This window comes from Anoplopoma fimbria, chromosome 10 (genome assembly GCF_027596085.1).
Source record: "Anoplopoma fimbria isolate UVic2021 breed Golden Eagle Sablefish chromosome 10, Afim_UVic_2022, whole genome shotgun sequence".
NCBI classification, from domain to species: domain Eukaryota; kingdom Metazoa; phylum Chordata; class Actinopteri; order Perciformes; family Anoplopomatidae; genus Anoplopoma; species Anoplopoma fimbria.
Window position 1 is genome coordinate 20,698,351 of NC_072458.1, and position 19,952 is coordinate 20,718,302.

The 19,952-nt window shown below is 41.4% G+C and overlaps 1 protein-coding gene across 1 annotated transcript; it reads left to right on the forward strand.

The window, feature by feature from the left end:
- The first annotated feature begins 16,095 nt into the window (after nt 1–16,095).
- On the forward strand, nt 16,096–18,828 carry marcksl1b (MARCKS-like 1b). The gene is made up of 2 exons (XM_054606334.1): nt 16,096–16,396; nt 17,335–18,828. Exons 1-2 carry the CDS (start codon nt 16,310–16,312, stop codon nt 17,932–17,934), a joined length of 687 nt encoding a protein of 228 aa, XP_054462309.1. The 5' UTR covers nt 16,096–16,309; the 3' UTR covers nt 17,935–18,828.
- The last annotated feature ends 1,124 nt before the right edge of the window (nt 18,829–19,952 follow it).

Sequence of the window (19,952 nt, forward strand, 5' to 3'; positions counted from 1 at the left end):
TAGAAGAATCTCTCCTGCTGGTGTGATACGATGGTTAATCTCATTATGTAAAAAACTGCCTGTAATTCCAGGAATGTTTATCACTGAATCGTCTCACAGCTGCATTGAGATGTGTGATAATGTGGCTGAATGATATGCTAAGAGGCATTCCGGGGCTGGTGTGCTGTTTACCTTGCAGTCAAAAAAGAAAAGTAAGTCATTAACATTCTCCTCATTGTTTGTGTGCCGCTTCTCAGACGCTGGGCTGCATCTCAATGGGCTTCTCATTGAGGCAGTCAGGGAGTCAATTAGCTTATCTTGCTATTGGCAATATCTGCCTTGATGTTGTTGTCGTCGTCCCAATGCAGGGAGGGAACTCACGACGGTTACATAGAGCCACGTCGGTCACTGATAACGCCATGGCCATCTTAAAAGAGACCTTGCACACATGCACGCTGTAGTATGTGCACACGTACACCCGCTCCCTTCCCTAGACGTTCCCCTGGGCTGTAACTGAGAGCAAGGAGGCCCCCAACAGATAAACAAGACCTATTGATTCAGTGTAATTTGACTCAGTGGGTGCCATAATGACATTATAGGATAGGACCCTTGTGTGTGTGCATGTGTGTGCTTGCTATAGTGAATGATGACACATTATTCAGCCGTGCCAGGGGAATTTAGCTGATTGGAAAGTGATATGGAAGAGGGAGATAGAGAGACAGAAGGCGAAAGAGAGGGAGAGAGGGAGCAAAGTGCCAACGTAGAGGGCGAGAGAGAGAGAGAGAGAGAGAGAGAGAGAGAGAGAGTGTTATAGATGAGGAGGTAGCAGTGTGAAAGGAGAAGTAAATTGCACTGCTCTCGTGTGGGTTTTTCCACTGGCACACAGCCATAAATACTGTCGGTGCAAAACTACCAGGCGATCAATGGGCCATCAGAATAATGCTTTACTTGCTAATCAAAAGGAGGAAAGGCAAGGAAAAAAAAGAGAGAAAGAAAGAGAGAGTTCAATGGTGTGTGTGAGCAGATAGAAGTCTCTTGCTGAATTCCAATCATTCCCCATTTCATTCCAGAGTTTGACTACAGATTTGGAAATGCTAATCGGCCATCTGTTGATCGCCGGCAGCAGATCAGGGCCCTTCCTTCGCTTCTGGTGGATGCGATTTCAGAAATAGACACTTATTTGGAAAGCAGAAGCATTTGTTTTGGTTTCGCTTTGCAGCTTTACAGTCGTTTGAACAAAGTATGCTGATACGTTCTGGTGCAGATCTTAGCAGGGTCACACACGTGTAGACTCAAAATGCAGTGGCGTTACACTGATGGTGATTTTCATGACCGATGCTGTTGGATTGAAACAGCAAACAGCAGATGTTTTGTGCTGATATTCAGAATCACTTTAATGCCACACATTTACAATTCATCAGGTTTTAATTATGGCAGAATGGAAAAGCTTGTGCAGCAGTAGTAACATAACGGCGCTCTAAAGTCCAGCTGAACAATAGTAATAAAACGTCATTTTTATGGATGCTTAGGTGGAATCCAATTAAAATATTGCACATTGCTCAGTTCAGGTAAGGACATGTCCATAAATCTGTGACAGGTAATATATATTGAAAATACACTCCAAATCTGCTTTAATGTTAACATCAGCATGCTAATGCCAGCATGCTAACATGCTCACAATTACAATGCTCACCTGCTCATGTTATCATGTTTCCCGTCTTAATTTAGTGAGTTAGCATGCTACAATCTGCATATTAGCACTAAACTTACATCTTAGGCTAATGTGAATGGTTTATGTTTCGCTGGTATTTGATCATAAACCGAAGACTTCCTTTTCTGTGCGCTTCAACTTGTTTACAGTCCGATTAGCAACTTGAGATGCGTGGCTGGGGTTTGAGTTGAGAGACAGCGTTTCACAAGTAACCAGTTTAAAAGCTAATATCAAACCATCAAAAACTAAGTCATCGTCAGACAATAGCCAATGGGTTTACAGATTGCATTTCGGCCAATGCGTTCCCCTTCTGTTTCAGACTACAGCAAAAACCAGAACGCTTTTAATACCAAAATCTTGTCCCCTTGCCTATAGATTCTGAATTCAGAATGTCATCAACGTTATCTAATTACCTTGTGAGCGCAGAACAAAACTATAGCTCTATAACTATAGCTTTCCTAAATTTACCAGTGCAACAGCACAGGGAACTTACATAATCATAACTGGTTTAGTCCATATCCCATAATCTTCATATACATACAAAGTATTCTTTGACCTGATATTGGCATTGGGATCAGTTCGTTTTTTCATCCTGAGGGGAACATGGATTTCTGTGCCAAATATTTTAGCAATCCAGTAGTTTTTGAGTCATTTAATTTAAAACCACAAATGTCAAACTCATTGTTGCTCTGGAAGATGAGTCAGGGAATCACCAAAGTCTTAAGGATTCATCATGTGGACTATATGAAAGTCATCCATCCAATAGATGTTGTGATATTTTAGTCTGAACCAAGGTGTTGGACTGACAGATAGACTCACATTGCCATCCCTATGGAGCCACAGCGCCGGTGTAGCTAAAAGGGTCAATGAAGTTGTGATGCACTGTATTGGTTTAATGTCAGACACACACACACACAGATTCACACTTCAGCTCAGAGATGTGTATCCCCGCTAACATCAGAGCCTCTAACCCCGCAGTGGAGGCTAAGGAGACGCTCAGCTGTCATTTTGACTTCCTCTGGCTTTGCTCTCCTCCAGCTGACAGGCTGGAGAACGGGGTAATTGGTGCCATGTATGATTCTGTCAACTTGGAGGACAGGTAAAGAGAGACAGAGAAAGGCAAAGAGAGAGAAAGGACGAAAAACAGATATTTACAGTGGTTCCACTGTTTATCTTCCACTGTGACCTCAAGGATGTATTATTATTATTATTATTAAAGTGGTTTCCACTGCAGGAAATCATAACAAAATAGTCTGCAAAATGCTTTCCAATTCTTCCAATTTTTCTCTGTTACTCTGACTTCTCCACAGAATTGAACAAAATCCCTGCTTCCGTTTTGTGTCCATTTAGACTCTAAATGCTCAATTTGTTCAACTAAATGTGCGGATGTGTTTCCAGTTTCTCCCCTTACTCCTTTTTGCAGCACTGTCTCTCCTCCCCCAACACCCAGAAACACACATTTCTAAGCAGTATGGCAACAAAAAAAATCTATACGCTCCATATTAAACACGTTATAGATTTCATAAGTGTGCACAACCTTACATACACACACACACACGCACACGCACACACAGAGGTCTGGCTCAATCCCAGTCTTAGGCATTACAATATATAACACCATCAATTCTGTCTATCACACGAGAAGCCATTTGCACAGAATTAGGTCAACACTTCTCCACACAACACCCCTCCTTCTCTCTTTCTCTGTCTTTGCTGATAACCAACTCATTCCTCTCGTCTAGCTTCCTGGTTGTCAATTCTCTTTACTGTATATTTATATAATCATCAGCCTGTGTCGCAACATCCCCCGCCCCCCCAAAAAAATTCTATACTGTGCACATATTGTTCCAATGGTAGAGATCAAATTCTAGACTTTAAAGAATTTCCAGGAAAGACATTATTACTACCAGGAATCATTTTAGGATTTGCCTGGTGTGTAATGTGTTTTTCTTTGATATGGAATTATTCAAAAGAATTATTCCACGTGGTCCGTCTAGTTTAACAGTCGGTGTGTACAGTCTTTAATGTAACGGGAGGGCGAGCGGCAGGCTGAGCCGCGCAGCCATCTTGCCATCCGCGGTTCGCTCTCCCTTTTCAGACTCATCCTTGGGCATGCAGCCTCCCTCCCCCCACCGCTCCATGTGCCAGCCTGGAGGGTGTGCTGGGAGGGGAAAAGCCGATGTGTGTGTGTGTGTATGTGTGTGTTGATGCCAAGGGCAGCGTTGCTACTGTAGCTTTTTCAGGCTGCCAGTATGTCCCTTTTTCTTGCAGGTCTACATTTTGTCCCCTGCTTCCCTCCATCACCCATGCTTGACCTCATTACCTCACCGTCACACAGACCACATGATAAACAAATTCACCTAATTCTGAGAACGATACAGATTCTTGGAATTCTTTTGGAAGCGACGGGACCTGCGGCCGGTCTCTACAGCCCCGTGTTGGTTTAAACCGGGATGTGGTTTCATGTCTTGGGTTAACATAGTAAACCTTTATTCCCCCTAACCAGCTGACTGCCTTGTCTTACGTAAGCAGCGCTGTAGGCTAAAACCCCATATGGCCATCAGATAACCTTTCACACCAAATTAAATGCTGAAAAATTGTATGGCCGCTAACAACAAATACCTTGCATTCACTGAGTCCTCAATTCTTTGGCTTACCTATTTATTTATTATTTTTCAGAAAGAAAGATGGCATCCAAGTTGAATGTTTTGTCGAAGATCTTTTAATATGATTTTAAAGGGACAGTTCACCCCAAAATAACCTGTAGTGCTATTTATCAATCTATATTGTTTTGGTGCGAGTTGCCTAGTTTTGGAGATAACAACAGTAAAGATGTCTGCCTTTTCTACAAAATATAATAGGACTATATGTCACTCGGCTTGTGGTGCTCAAAGCGCCCCAAAAAATACATTTTTAAAACTAAATAGCAATGTTTTTTTCCTGAAATCATGACCTGGTTACTCAAGATAATCCATAAACTGTAATGAGAGAGTTTTACATGAAGGAACAATGGTTAAAAGGAAATCTCAAAGTAACTCACACCAATCTTTATTAATAAATAACAACAAAACAGGTCAGAGGATAAATATGTATTTTGGATTTTAGGGTGAAATTTCCCTTTAAAGAGGCAGTAAGCCAACCCTGAAAGAGCTTACATCCAGCCAGCCTTCTCGCGACGACCTGTCACTATCTCTCACTCTTATCACATTCTAATACGGCACACTCTGTGAATGTGATTCCCCTCCCTGGGGAAATGTGTCATCATGTTTTGGTTTTTTTTGGTGTGTGTTTGTGTGTAAAACATGATTTCAGAGATGCATCCATCACTCGCAGCACTGGTGTCCTTGGAAGGCTTTAATTAGATCTATATCTCTTTTAAATACAATGTCTCAGATTGACTTCATCAGTTAACTATGCAGTCACTCAACAATAATGATAAACTTACCAGTGTGAATGGTAGGTTGTTTGGTCGCTTTATAGTAATAATAACAATAAATGCAGATATAATAGGGATGGGCATAGAATTTGAGTGTCCCCAGATGGTCTCAATGCTTTTTCAGAGGCTTTTCTAACCTAATAACAAGATTTATTACACAAAGCCGTCTGGCTTTCTTTGTAAGGATGTCAAGGCGACCACGGTTTTGCACTGGGTGGCTGGCATTACTTTAGTCTTGCAAAGGGAGTGAAGATTTTATTATATGATAAATATGAAGCTATAGCCAGAAGACATCTTTATGTTGGCTTAGCAGAAGGACTGAGAGTGGAGGAAACAGCTAGTCAGGCCCTGTCCAAAGGTAACAGAATCCATCATCTTTATAGCCATTGTCTTATTGACACTTTTTATTCCTTTTTTTTAGTTTGTATAAAAAGCTGAAGTGCAAAAACGAGAAGTTGTCGGTTTTAAAAAAAAGTAACTTCCTGGAGTCTACACTTTGGTTTTATCACAGATTAAACAAACAAGAAATTACATTTAAATTAGTGAGTTTTATAAGTACTGGTTGGATTTTTTTGTTATCTTTGGACAAAACAGGGCTTGTTGTTTCAGTTGTTGTGCTAAGCTAAGCTAAGCTCTGTAGCTACATACATGAGAGTGGTATCAATCTGCTCCTCTAACTCTTGCAAATAGGCTTTGTATGTCCCAAAAGTCACACTATTCCTTTAAGAAGGCAATCAGGTATTAAAGCACATCATTTTTTGTAAAACAGCGACACGCTTTATGCAATTCTAAAACTTAGCTCCAGATCCAGTCTACGTTTTGGCCCGGGGCTATAAGTCAAAGTTTTTCCTTTTCAAATTATTTGAGAACATCATCATCCTCAAAAGACCTGACATGTTACCTACTTGAACTGAAGTCACCCTTCGCCCACACTGTCACAACAAAAGGCTTTAGTCTGAAACTCATTAGGCGTTCTAATCCAAAAATACATTCGAAAGATTCCGAAAACCGACGGGGGCAACATTTGTGAAACCTGGTGTATGTTCATTACTTCCTCCATTTCATGACCTTTAATGGGCAGGCAGCCAGAGCTATTAAGAGAAGTGTGCCAGTATGTGGTTTCGGTGCTTTATTCAGCAGCACATTGTAAAAATAGGAAATGCACATGATGCACGAACGAAAAAATCTTTGTCCAAAAAGGCCCCAGGTTTGATGCAAAGAAGAAGTAAATCCAGTCTAAAGGGCTTAATCATTTGCATGTGGATGTGCATGTATCACTCTATGAGTATGTGTGTGTTTCACCGGCCAGGCAAAGCCACTGGCAATGCAGCTGAAACATTAGTGGGTCAGTGTGCCATCAACCCATTCATCAGCACTTCTCCCTCCCTTCTTTCTGCCTCCATCTCTCCTCTGACTCACCACCCACCCACCCATCCATCCATCCCCTGGTACATAAACTCTCACTCCCTCTCCTGCTCACTTAAAGTGTCCACATGCAGAATATTTTGAGGTTCTGAATGAACTCCTTCTGACTGACGATGCCAAATCAGGTGTGTAAAGTAGATAAGATAACAAGGTGGAATTGTTAACGGATTCCCAGCGTGTACTTAACAGATGGAAATGTGCAGGTGGTTGCAAAGCTCAGCATTTAAGAGTTTTGAATGTCAAGTCCAAACAGTTTTGAAAATGTTTTACTTATAACTTTATATTAAGATATAAGGGGTCCAACTTCATAGAGAGCTACAGCATGTTTACTCTGTTTCAACAGAATTTAAAATTTGAGATGTGGATGATTTTCACTTTTCTTAAAATTAAGTTCAACTTTCAGAGTGGGGGAAACCTGTTATGTAATTCAGCCAAATAAAGTGAAAGTATTTCATAAATAGGAAAGTAGTAGGTTGGAAATGAATATTGTGTTGGCCACCAATACCGTGCTCTTAAAGGGGAAGTTCACCAATTTTACATGAAGTGTTTTTTATAGGTTTTGGAGAGTAATACTGTATATGTGATGCTCAAGAAAGGTCATTTGATTGTGTTTTTTGTGGCAAAGGCTACAAGTTTGAAAATGAAAACCATCTGGGGGTATGGAGCTAGAATAAAGAGCTTACCACACCTCTGTAGTCCGCTCCTCATCTCTGCTTGAGGCCTGAAGTTTGAAGCTACATTAGCTACTAGCATCACACACACTGAACCTTTGACTGAACTGTCGACGGCAAAGTGGCATTGTGGGTAACATTTGCACCAGGTTTGACATGATGAATACGTGGTATAAAAAGGATTGTTGTTCTGTATCAACTTTGATTATTAGATGTTATATTAGTCAGCATAACAGACCAATTCAAATACATATGGGTTCAGTCTAGTGTATGAGAGATATAGCTACAAGAAGCGTTTAGTCTTTCTGTAGTCTGGGGGCTCACAAGAGACAGACAAAAGGCCAATTCATACTTTCAGCTTTCACATGGGTCCGCGTGGATCCTATGTGAGCGTCATGGAGCATGTCAAAATTGTGACACGCTCCAGTTTTGTTCCACATTCCAGTCCAGTTCGTGGAGTTTGCAACCCTAGCTGGTTTTCCAGAAAGAAGAAGAAGATGATAACAAAGTGAATGCTTAAGCCGTTTGTCATTTATAGAATCTGTCCTTGAAGGAATACAAAGACAGCAAAATGGTGTTGCACTCCTGTGCAAAGAACGTAATGGTTCAGACCGATAGGGACCTTCGTTTGTAGCATGAATGGAATCACATGCAGGTCCACACAACCGATGCAAGTCAGCAGCTGTCTTGGAACGTAGAAAGTATATATGAGAGTTAAAACAAGAGAGAGATTCCTACGTTTCCCATAATGCAACAAGATAGCATCTTTCCTTATTATGAAGTGATCCTCAGGGTTATGTCTTCAACTTTGGAAAGCTCTGTCCAGAGCCCCAAAAAAACATTACATTACATTATTTCCCTGACTAAGTAGTAGTCCTTGTGATGATGATCATGTGTGAAATGGCTGGAGTGCCTCTTTAATAATATAAAATGAATTCAGCTGAGCGCCCTTATTGAATACTCAGCTCTTCTTCTACAGTATTTAAGCGCAGCGTATTGTTTTTACTTCTATTTCATTCTCTCTTTCCTGGAAGTTGCACGCCCTCCATGCATTCAGAGATAAACACAAAAAGACAAATCCCAAGAGTCTCATATTTTTGGTGGAAATGGCATGCAAAGCCCTGATTTTCTCTCTTTTTCCTCGGTCTTCCCAATTCCCCTACTTTCCTCTGACATTCTCTGTCTCTCCCACTCAGGACAGATGAAGGAAAGCGAAGGAAAGAGGAGGAGGCAGTAGAGGGAAAGGGAGGGGGTGGATGTGTTGTTCAGTTCTGCTGAATGCGCTCACATGTATGAAAGTGGAAGCATTTATTTTAGGACTCTCGCGTGGGTGTACACACATTTGAAACACACACACACACAGGAAGTGAGAGCTCACAAACCCAAAGATAGGCCTGACCTACCTTTATATCAATCTAGTTTTGAGAGCTGCTGGAAGGATGTTTTTCCACAAAGCTGAATCCTCAAAATACAATATACATTACCCGACACAGACACACACAGAAACAAAGGGAAATCAGAGCAAAAACCGAAGAAAATACGAGAGAAACAAGAAATGAGAGGAAGAAAGAAAGAAGGAAACTACAAAAGCGAGTGGTTCACCTCTCAGCACCACATCACACAACGAGTGTCCACACTGTTGTGTCATATTGTGTCAGCATTGCCACAACGTTATTATCCCGTAGAAACTGTTGTCATGGTAATAAGGTCACTGGCATGCTCATATGTCAAAAGGGATTTATACTGGGCTGACACCATTTCCAGTGCTGCAAGTGCCAGGCGTGTGTGTGTGTGTTTGTGTGTGTGTGTGTGTGTGTGTGTGTGTGTGTGTGTGTGTGTGTGTGTGTGTGTGTGTGTGTGTGTGTGTGTGTGTGTGTGTGTGTGTGTGTGTGTGTGTGTGTGTGTGTGTGTGTGTGTGTGTGTGTGTGTGTGTGTGTGTGTGTGTGTGTGTGTGTGTGTGTGTGTGTGTGTGTGTGTGTGTGTGTGTATACAGTATTTTAGACAAAGACGGACTGGAAGGCTGAGATGAATCATTAGTGGGTAACAGCATGGCTGAAATTTCACATTTATGACAAAGTATGCTTTATTTCCTGAAAATGTAGGCCTATTTCAAAATCAATTCTTATGTAACACTCAATAAAAACACAGGGACATTTTCCTCTTTCTTTACAACATTAGGGGGGGGGGACACTACAGAATTTACGCTGTAAACCTTCTCCCGGGAAATCCCCACAGGGATTCCCCCATCTGACCATAACTCAATGAAAGAAGTAGTGGGATGAAAGTGAAAGTAAAATGTTGTGAGCATGCTTGGCAGGTTGATTCATGGATCTAAATGGGCCAACAGAAGTATTTGAGTTGTAAATGGAAAGTCCCAAACACCTCTGAATCTGCTTGTTGGAGTTTTTATTAAATTCTCTCTCAATCCATGAAACATTGGGAAAATTACCCACTGTAACTGTAACGTCAAGCTGTTTCTTTGTCACTCAAGACAACATGTAAATGTGACCTACTTAGCTGACATTTAACAAGACTGGTGTACTACAACACTCCACCTCCTCATTTCCTTGCACCATTGTTGTTAGACCCCCTAACTCTTACCCCCTTTGACCCCCAAGCCGTTCGGGCTCAAAGCTAAAGTCATGATTATTATTTTTGTCCAGCGTGGACATCTGTCAGCTCAAACGCTGAGCCATATGCTATCTATTGTCCCTCCATCGGTGCTTATACGATTGAGCGAGCACTTAAGAGATATTGACCGCAGCTAGGCTGGCTTTGATTAAAATGGGCTGATTATAATCCAGGGGAGGGGACTCTAAGCTTTTCAAAAAAAATGATTTGACTTAATCATCCAAACATTAAATTCCATTTTTGCTTGACATCGTCCTAAAAAAAAGCATTCATTAACCTTCAGCGCATTCTTATCGGTGATCAGCTCAGTTTCTGCTGATTTAACACCCATAATCCTTTGTCCCTTCTGCCTCTCTATCTCTTTCCTTCACTGTCTTTACCCAGCCAGTGCTACCTTGTGATGCTCATCCATAGGGTGCTGAAGAGCAGAACAATGGAGCCTTTGGGAGACAGAGCTCAAACACAGCCCAACATCCAGGAATGCATGGCTTCATCGATGGCAGACAGACAGAAAGCAGAGAGTGAGGGGGTTTGAGATCATACATAACTTAAATAAATAGGTGACATGAAAATGAATTACGACTGCTACGGGATAAACGTACCACGGGGTAGGTGAGCCCCAGGCGACGACCTCCAACCACGCCATCAAAGGGAGGGGGGATAGAAGACCGGGTCAAAGGGCAGGGACAACTCGGACACAATCCCTTGAGGCTGAGCGGTTTAACATGGTGTGACAAGGTGACAGAAAGCAATAGAGAAAGTTAAAGTAGCATTATTGGCTCAATTAGACTTATAGTGATCTCTATATAATCCTTTTTACGGCTGTTTAAAAGGTTGGCGGGGGGGTGAATGACTAATCTGATATCTGCTCTTTGAAGCTTTAATGGAGATAATGTTGAGGCTTTAGTTTCGCAAACCATTAAGGATGAACATTGATCCGAACCTTTTGTAGAATAACACGTCTCCTTTGTTTAAGCCTGGAACATTAATTATTAATCATTCTATGATGTGTCAAAGTCCTGTTATGGAGACTGAATGATCTGTTTTCTTATCGCAGGGTGTTTGTGAATATGATACCTCAGTTTCAGTTTCCCCACCTTCTTGCTTTACCGTGACATCGCCGCCTGAATGGAAAGCACCTTGCTCACATCGGCACTCCCCGAGTCAGTAAAACACACAGTCACGAGAGAGTTAGGTGACTTCCTCTGAGGAAATATAAAGGCCATTGATTGTTCTACCTACCTCAAACAGCATGCCACTGAAAAATGATTCATGCAATGAGCTTCATAAGAAAATCGTGCTCAGACTTGGTTCCTCCTTTCAGTCATCTTAATGCTCTTTTCTTCTTCATAAAGTGCAGCAGAAGTGACGTTTTTTTAGGAGGCTGTTTCAGAAGTAAGCATCACACTGGTAACCTCAACAAAAAGTCAAGGGATTTTTTCAATTTCATTTTGGATAATTGAAGAAAATAAGCTGTGTGGCAAACAAACATTTATGATACTTACATGTTTGTTCAACAAGATAATCTTCACAAATTAACACAACTTTTATGATTTTTGTTCAACGTCACCACCACTTAGCTTTTGTAATTAGATTTTAAACACTTAGGTCTTCTACAAAAGCTTTTTCCTCTTAGTGTGACATAAATCTGCAAGTTGGAAAGTTTGGGTTGGAATATTTTGTAAAACCACATTTTAAAGATACATTAAAGCTTCAAAATTTATAAGAGGGGTATTTACTGACATATTTTATGACGTAAAACAAAACGTTAATGTCTCCTAAGCTTGTGTTAACCACAGACCTTATTTCAGGCATCTCACCAAAAAGCAATTGAACCTTGACTAGCCCTAAACTCCTTTGTTGGTTAGTCATCTCCTGGATATGCATATATGTAAAACTATATCAAAACAACCCTTAACAAACTCTCACAAAACTCATGGAGAATAATCCAAGTCTCGTTTATACATTTTTGCCAAACATCTTCCTCTTCAATATACTTCAGACTCACCAAGACTTGCACAGACTCACAGCACGCCTGCACAAGCCTTAGACGTTAGTGGAACAAGTATTTAAAATAGCAAAATTTTGCTGAAAAAGTACGACTTGGATCATACTGCACGAGTTGTGAGAGTGATATAGTTTCTCTGTTGCTAAACACGGCCTCAATTTACTTAAATTCATCAAGATTTACTCCGTTTTTGTAAAATGTTTAATCCCTTAATCTTCATTAAGGAGGCATGTTAGTAATTGATATGCAAATGTTCAGTATTCCCAACCAATATGACTCTTCTGGTCCCAGTCCTCTTTAAACATCCTACCTGGTCTCGTACCATTTTTATTTACATCTTTCCCTCCACCTCCAAATCCCAGAATCCATCGCTGATGGAGGCGAGGGGGGTTTTAACGGTTGTTTGATGTCCTCTTATCACATACCTTAGGCACACCTGATGCTATCACTCAGCTATCAGCACGTCACTCTGTAGCCATCCGCGTCTAAACAATGATGTGATGGCGTCTACAGTACCTCTGGCCGTCTTCTTTTCTCCCCCCTACCCCCCTTTTCCTTCCATCTAAGGCCTCTGCTCTATCACACAGATCAGAAACCCCCCTTCTCCTCTCCTCTCTGCATTCCATCCCTCGGCCCGTCTATATGAACTCTGTCACAGCTGATGCCCTCCTTGCTTTGTACGCCTGTGTTGGGTGCATAATGTGTGTCTTATATGTGAAAGATTGCTTCTCTGTGCCTTTCACCCCCTGACGCTCGCTGCTCCCTCGACAATGCTTCCCTTATATGCACATAGCACACGGACGCACATGTGCAAACACACACACACACACATACATACAAACACACACACACACACACACACACACACACACACACACACAGTTACACATTACAAGAAGCAAAGTGTCAAGTGTGTCGATGAGGAGACGATGGGCCTCGTCGCTGCCTTCAGCAACGCCGTCACTACCATTGCACAGGAACCGGGTTTACATGGAAGAAGAAGAAAGGAGCACTTGATGTGGTTGCATCTGCAAAAGTTAACCATGATGCCTTCCCCCCCCCCCCCCCCCTCCCACACACCCCAAGGCCGCGTTACCTCAAGCAGAGGCTAAAGAAGCCCATTCACAGGAGAAGATGGCTTGAGGAGACGGGAGGGCCTGCGTGCCAGGCATTCCACAGCACACAGTGGACACATTATTATGACATTTACAAGGCTGGCTAGATGGATACAGCGTGATACGTGTGCGTAGGGAAAAGGTTGAACTCTCAGTGTGATGAAGCGAGCGAGGCCAGACCACAGGAAAGGAAAGTAGAAGAGGCTCGAGTGATGTTTTATCACACCTCGGGATGCAAACACAAATCCGGTCCTGTAAGGAGAGTAATAAAAACACTTACAACTCCCCATAATAATCCTGTTTACGTTAGGGATGGGCTGCTACTTATTTGAATAATACAAATATGATCTTACAAATATGATCTTACACTCTGGTTCTCTTCAGCCTCCACATGAGAAATATGCACACCTTAAAGGCAATTCAAGAAATGTGACCAAGGTACACAAACTAGCAATAAGTATGTGGACACAACACTTAGTTGTCTGGGCCTTCTTTTTAGTGGAGTATGTTTTTTTATTCCCTTTTCTTTTATGTCGTTACAGTTTCCTTAGCTCCAATTGAGGGCAATGAATTGAAATAAAAATTAAAGACAATAGTTTGCTTTCAGCTTTCTGGCAACACTTTTTTTCAACCTGACAATGCTTCTGTACAAAAACTAGTGAGGTCCGTAAAGAAATGATTTTTCAAGTTTGGCGTGCACAATCGCTCCTTTGTCTTGAGATAGATGAGAAGATTGATATGATAGCCGTCACAATCTTTTTATCTAACTCTCTGTAAGAAAGGAAATAAGCACAAAAACAACGTGTTATTGCATATACTGCGTTATAAATGCATTTTATCATTATGTAATGTGGCCAAAGTTTGAGTAGACTTACATGTGACATGGAGAGCTGGAGGCTTCAGCGTCAAGACGAGCTGCTGACACACATTCCAACGTTCCCAAGTCTCGGGAAATCAATTAGGCTGATTGGTTGCAGCAATGACCATTTGTGACACTGAACACTGAAGTCTTTGCCTCTCATAACTCGAGATTTGTAGCTTTAACAGCTGTTGCGAGGAATGCGTGTGGGAGAAAAGGATCAGGTGGAATGTGCATGATCATCACATTGACATATCTTGCTGCTGGTATGTTGTTGACAAGCGGAAGTGAACAACAAATCTAGTCATAGAGCCATGAGGAGACAGCGTGATACACAGTTAGCCGCGATGCTGATCCTGTGCTCCAGTCCCATCACCATGTCCTCATGCCCACAATGAGAGCACAACATTGAACAATAGATTAAACACTTATTCACCATTGTACGACAAAAGTAGGTCCATTTTACTGTTCAGCTGCTCCGAAGACGGAGAAGGAGATGGGGAAAGTAGACACACGAAACTCTAAAGTTACATTTAAAATCTGCATTTCCTTTCTCTTCCTATACTGAACATTTGTGCCAAAGTTCCTGTCCTGTGTCATGTCATTCGTCACATATTTTGCACTTATTTATGACCCTGATCTCATGACCATCATACCTCACTTATTTCGAAATCATTGGTGTGCTAACTGACCAGCTACAGCTAATGACAATTGGTCACATGTTGAGTTGTACAGCTAGGTGTCCTGTTTCTGGATCATTCTATATATTGGTAGGGCATTAAAATATGCGTTGTGTTTCATAATATGACCCTGGATCATAAATATATGGCAAAAATGTGATTTCCGGCATCACCTGTTGTATTACATTGATACTGAAACTGTGACTGAATGCTGAATCAGAGTGTGATTCAAGATCTGGGAACATCTTCAGTGTTACTGAAACCAAAAGTGACACACTTGGAAACATCCCTTGTTGCTTAAGAAAACATTTACAAGTGAAACTGTTGCCGTGCATTGCATTACTTCATGCCCTGAACTGAGATGATTAGAGTTAACTCAAACTGAAACCGTCAGATGATTACATTTACAACATTTCTTTTCAATTCATCATTCATGTCATTTCTAAGCAAAGGAAAAAAGAAAAGAACAAAAGTTTGCTGTTTCCTCATTTTCTTAATCTTCAATAATAGTAAATTGAATATTTTGTGTGTGGAACTGTTGGTTGGAGAAAGCAAACAAATTTAATACACCAACTTGGCATTTTTCATATTTTTCTGACACTTTATAGGCAAAACAGCCAAGTAATAGAGACAAAAATCAATTGTTAAGCCAATGAACAGAACTGTTAGTTGCAGCCCTAATGGAAACTACTGCCGTTTATTCACAATGTATCAGTCAATCTGGATGCGGTGTCAGTAAATTGCTACAGCGAATAGAGTTTTCAGAGTCTCAAAATCTCATTCAGTCATTCCTATTAAAGGTACGCTATGTCTACACCAACTTCTACGAGTCATTGTTTAGTCACTTGCACACACACTTACACACTTGTTACATGAACAGGCTGTAACACGGGCGGCTGTGGCGTAGTGGAGAGCAAGGTAGTTCTCCAATCAGAGGGTCGGTGGTTCGATACCCGGCTTCGGCAGTCGATGTGTCCTTGGGCAAGACACTTAACCCCAAGTTGCTCCTGAAGGCTTGCCATCGGTGTGGACTGGATGATGAATGTTAGTTAGAGTCTGATGGTGGCACCTTGCATGGTAGCCTGTCATCAGTGTGTGAATGGGTGAATGATATGTAATATACTACTGACTGTAAGTCGCTTTGGATAAAAGCGTCTGCTAAATGACTGTAATGTAATGTAATGTAACAAATCCATTCATTTTTCCTTATTCTTGCATTATAAGATGACTGATAGATATTCCTCATTTCAGTAAACCAAGAACAGAAGTAGATGAGCACACATACAGTAACAGGCACGCTGATGAGGAGAGCAAATCATTTACTGTAAAATAAAATAAAAATATGTTTTTTTTACTTTAAAGCCTATAAAACACTGTGTTGAGCTGAACTAAATTGATTTCTTTGCTGGGGGTTCTCCTGAAGGGCGGGGACAATTAGGGAGTAAGAGGTGATTGGCCAGAGCCGGCTAGACTTGCCCTCAGACTGAACGCTGATTGGTCAGACCTCGGAAGGTCCCACCCACCTGCTGTATGTTGAAGCGTTGCGTTCAACCAGTGTTGGGTTTAGAGGGTCTCTCTCTACCGGGGTGACAAGACCGAGCACAGGAGCCACCGACCAGGAACTACCTGAATAACAGAAAGCAGCACTTTTTCCATCCTTCCACCACTGGATACACATCTCACCCTGGGGTTGGATTAACTTTAACAAAAAACAACAAAAACAACAAAAAAAACACTCTTTTTTTTAAGTTTTTTCTTTTTTCTTTTTGGAAGACATCAGATAGAAAGAAGACAATGGGATCCCAGGCATCCAAAGGAGATGTGGCCGCGGAGGCGAACGCTGCTTCTGCCGACGCTGCAGCCGTCAAAACCAACGGACAGGTAATTAATTACACTTCACACAATTAGTGCTTTTTTTTTTTAATTTCATTTTATTTATTTTTTATCAATGGAAATGCATGCATATTTGATTTAAGACAGGAACACATTGGATTGACACGTTTAGTGGATGCTGAAATGATAAAAACTTGAATGGGAGGATATTTTTGGGGGGGCAGGTGGGGTTTTACGCGTCTGCTGTCTGGTGCTGATGGAGAGCATCCCTCCCCCATCTCCCACCCAAAAAAACCCCCCAAAAAACCCCCAAAAAACAGATGTGTTGTTGTTTATCTCGGGTGAGAAGTTGAGATGAAGTACATTGGGTTATGTGTTTATTTGTAACTGAGATAGTGGCAGGCTGTGTAAAGGGGGAGGAGGGGGGAGGGAGGCAGGAGCGCACGTAGGCACCACTCCTCCCTGGCTGTCGTCTGGGAAATCATTTAGCTTTTTTTTTTATTTTGTCATACATTTAATCATTTATACCACTATTGGATCAATATGAATGTATAATAATACACATTATTTATACTTATCAAATGACACAAAAATCTATTTATTGTTAATTATAGGAATTGAGCTGTATTTGATTCTGACTGATTATTTGGGTAAATAAAAACATGAATTGTTCAGGTTTTTTTTTTTTTTTCATTCCTCCATCGATGAGCTCGGGTCTTGTCTTTGTTGAGCCGTCTGTCTGGTACCCTGGTCGGTCTGTGAGGCGCTACCGCCGCCTATCGCTTGATTAGGGTACTGCAAGGCGTCGCCTCTGAGCCAGGCGACACGGTGGTTAATTGATGAGCACGACGATGCTGAGAGGGGAAATGAGAAATGTGCATCTAAAATAGCCTCCTTTTGTTTTTCATGCACGTGCAGAGAGATTTTTTTTTTTATATAAATATAAACATGATTTTCTGTCTGATGATATATTAATTTTTTTACAGGAGAATGGACATGTGAAGACCAACGGTGATGTCTCCACAAAGCCTGATGGGGACGCTGCCGCCACCAACGGTTCAGCCGAGGCGGCCAAGGACCCTGAAGCCAGCGCCGGAGGAGACGCCATCGAGCCGGCGCCCGCTGCAGATGGAGAGGCAGCCAAACCCGAGGGCGAGGCTGCGGCCAAGGAGACCCCCAAGAAGAAGAAGAAGAAGTTCTCCCTGAAGAAGTCCTTCAACTTCAAGCTGAATCTGAAGAAGACCAAGAAGAGCGAGGCTGTCAAGGAGGAAGCGGATGCTGCTGCTGCTGCCCCCGCCGCCGCCGCCGCCGCCGCCTCCGCCTCTGCCTCCGCCGCCGCCTCCCCCACCGAGGAGAAGCCCGCCGAGAACGGGGCCGCTGCTCCGGCAGAGGAGAAGAAGGAGGAGGTGAAGGAGGTGAAGGAGGAGGCTGCCGCTGCGGCCGAGGCCCCAAAGGCGGAGGAGGCTCCGGCTAAAGAGGAGGCCCCAAAGGAGGAGGTCAAGGAGGCAGCTGCCCCGACCCCTGAGGCCACAAAACCAACAGAGGAGAGCAGCTCGACTCCCGCTCCCTCTGAAAAGAAGGAGTGATTGTACCTTACGCTCACAATGAACTGGGTGAACTGTTTTTCAAGAGAGAGAGAGAGAATTTAAGAGTATATATATATATATATTTATATATATATGTGTATATGTATACATATGTATATGGATATATGTATATGTAAATATATACACATGTATGTGAGAGACTCCTTCGACGTGCCACTTTTTCGTCATGATAACAAGACGACAGACTAGATTCACTAGATCACTTCCCTGGTTACTGCTCGACATCTGGACCTGGACTGGGTTTTTAGGCTGTGGGTTGGTCGCTGTGTGGAAATTGGATTTTAATGGCTAGAACGCGAGCTGATGACACCATGAAGCATAGATGGATGAAGGATGGATGGATAGATGGAGAAGGATGGAGTCAAAGCATCTTTTCCCATAAAAATCTGCAAATCAAGATGCCTCCTTGCCGAAGGAACGAAACTAGATACTAGGACACCACCACCACTTGAAATGACTGTTGATAGAGCAAAAAAAAAAAAGAAAAAAAAAAGAAATCAGAAAATTAAAGAGACTTGCCAACTTTTTACATTCCTATATTTTAACCCAAATTTGAAGTATTTTGTGGTGTATTATAGAGAACCATCTTAAAGATTCAGAGAAGCTATTACTTGTTTGTTTAAAGAAAAAAAAAAAAATAGACAACTTTGATTTTTACCTTACTATGAAAAAAAAAGAACACTTAAGCTTGCTATGTTCACTGTCGCGGTTTGATATGAAGCAGAGTTGTTTATCTGTCGTATGTGAGCCTGAATCTGCTTTGTCTCTGTAAATACATTGGATTGATTTCTGTTCTTTATTTTGCTAATGTTGACAGATGTTACTGGTTTTATTGTAAAGTTGATAATGGTAAATAAATGTTGGTTACCTGCCCGTTTGTGTGTCTTCAAGGTTATTTACATCATGCATTACATGTGTTATAAAGTAGTACACTTTAATGAGAGGATCTGGAGCCTGACTCTCATATTAAACCTTTATATAGAACTGTACTGTCAATAAAACACCAATTGGCAGTCGTCCAGTCGCAGCCAAGTAAGAATTATTGATAAAACATTTTAATTCATCCACTTCTTGGACAATTTAAATTGTAGAGACACAGTGTAAAGGCTGACGCTTCATCAACTCTGACATTTTACATTGTTTTGGTGTCTGATTATAAGACAAATGAAAGAATAAAGAAAAAAACAAGAACTTATTTCGAGCAGCTTCACATTTTCCTTCCATATTTGACTCTAAAACACAATTAAAAGCAACTTTTGGAAGATAAAATAACACATTCTTCCTTTTTACAAACTAAACAATAAAAAAACATAATTTCTCAGTTCAACATACTGAGGATTTTAGCAAAAAATAGCTAGAATTTTGAGGTCAGTCTTCTACTTATGGTGCTTTTACACCACACTACACTACTTTTTAATCATTTATCATTGTCAAGTCGTCACCTTTTCCACACTGGTTGTAAATCAGCTCACTTAGTTTAGCACAAATATGTCATTTTCACAAGGAACCATAATTTTCTGGGAGATGTGACACTATCAAATAATGTAACCGCAGGTGGTTACAGCACATGGTAAGAAACCTGCACATTACAGTGGGGGTAAAAAAAAAAAGGTTTATTAGTGCTATAAATCAGAATAGATGAATTATTCTGATCTATCATGTAAGTATTAAACATTATTGGATTGTCACTCACTCTGGCCCCGATTTAAACAAACATGTCACGTCCAGTCAATTTTATTTATGTTGCCCAATAACACAAATCACCTCAAGGGGCTTTTCCATGCATAAAACACCCAATGTCCTTTACATAAAGAAACATAAATAATCTAACACAGACTATAACCCAGCACTAAAAATGAAAGCAAAAGCCCAGCATCTTAATTGAAGTGAGATTAGGCGTCAAATTATTCCATGTTGCGCTCCCTCGACACGTCACACGGGTCATTCTGTGATTCTCTATAAGACAAGAAACACCCACATGTTCGTAGCTGATTGGT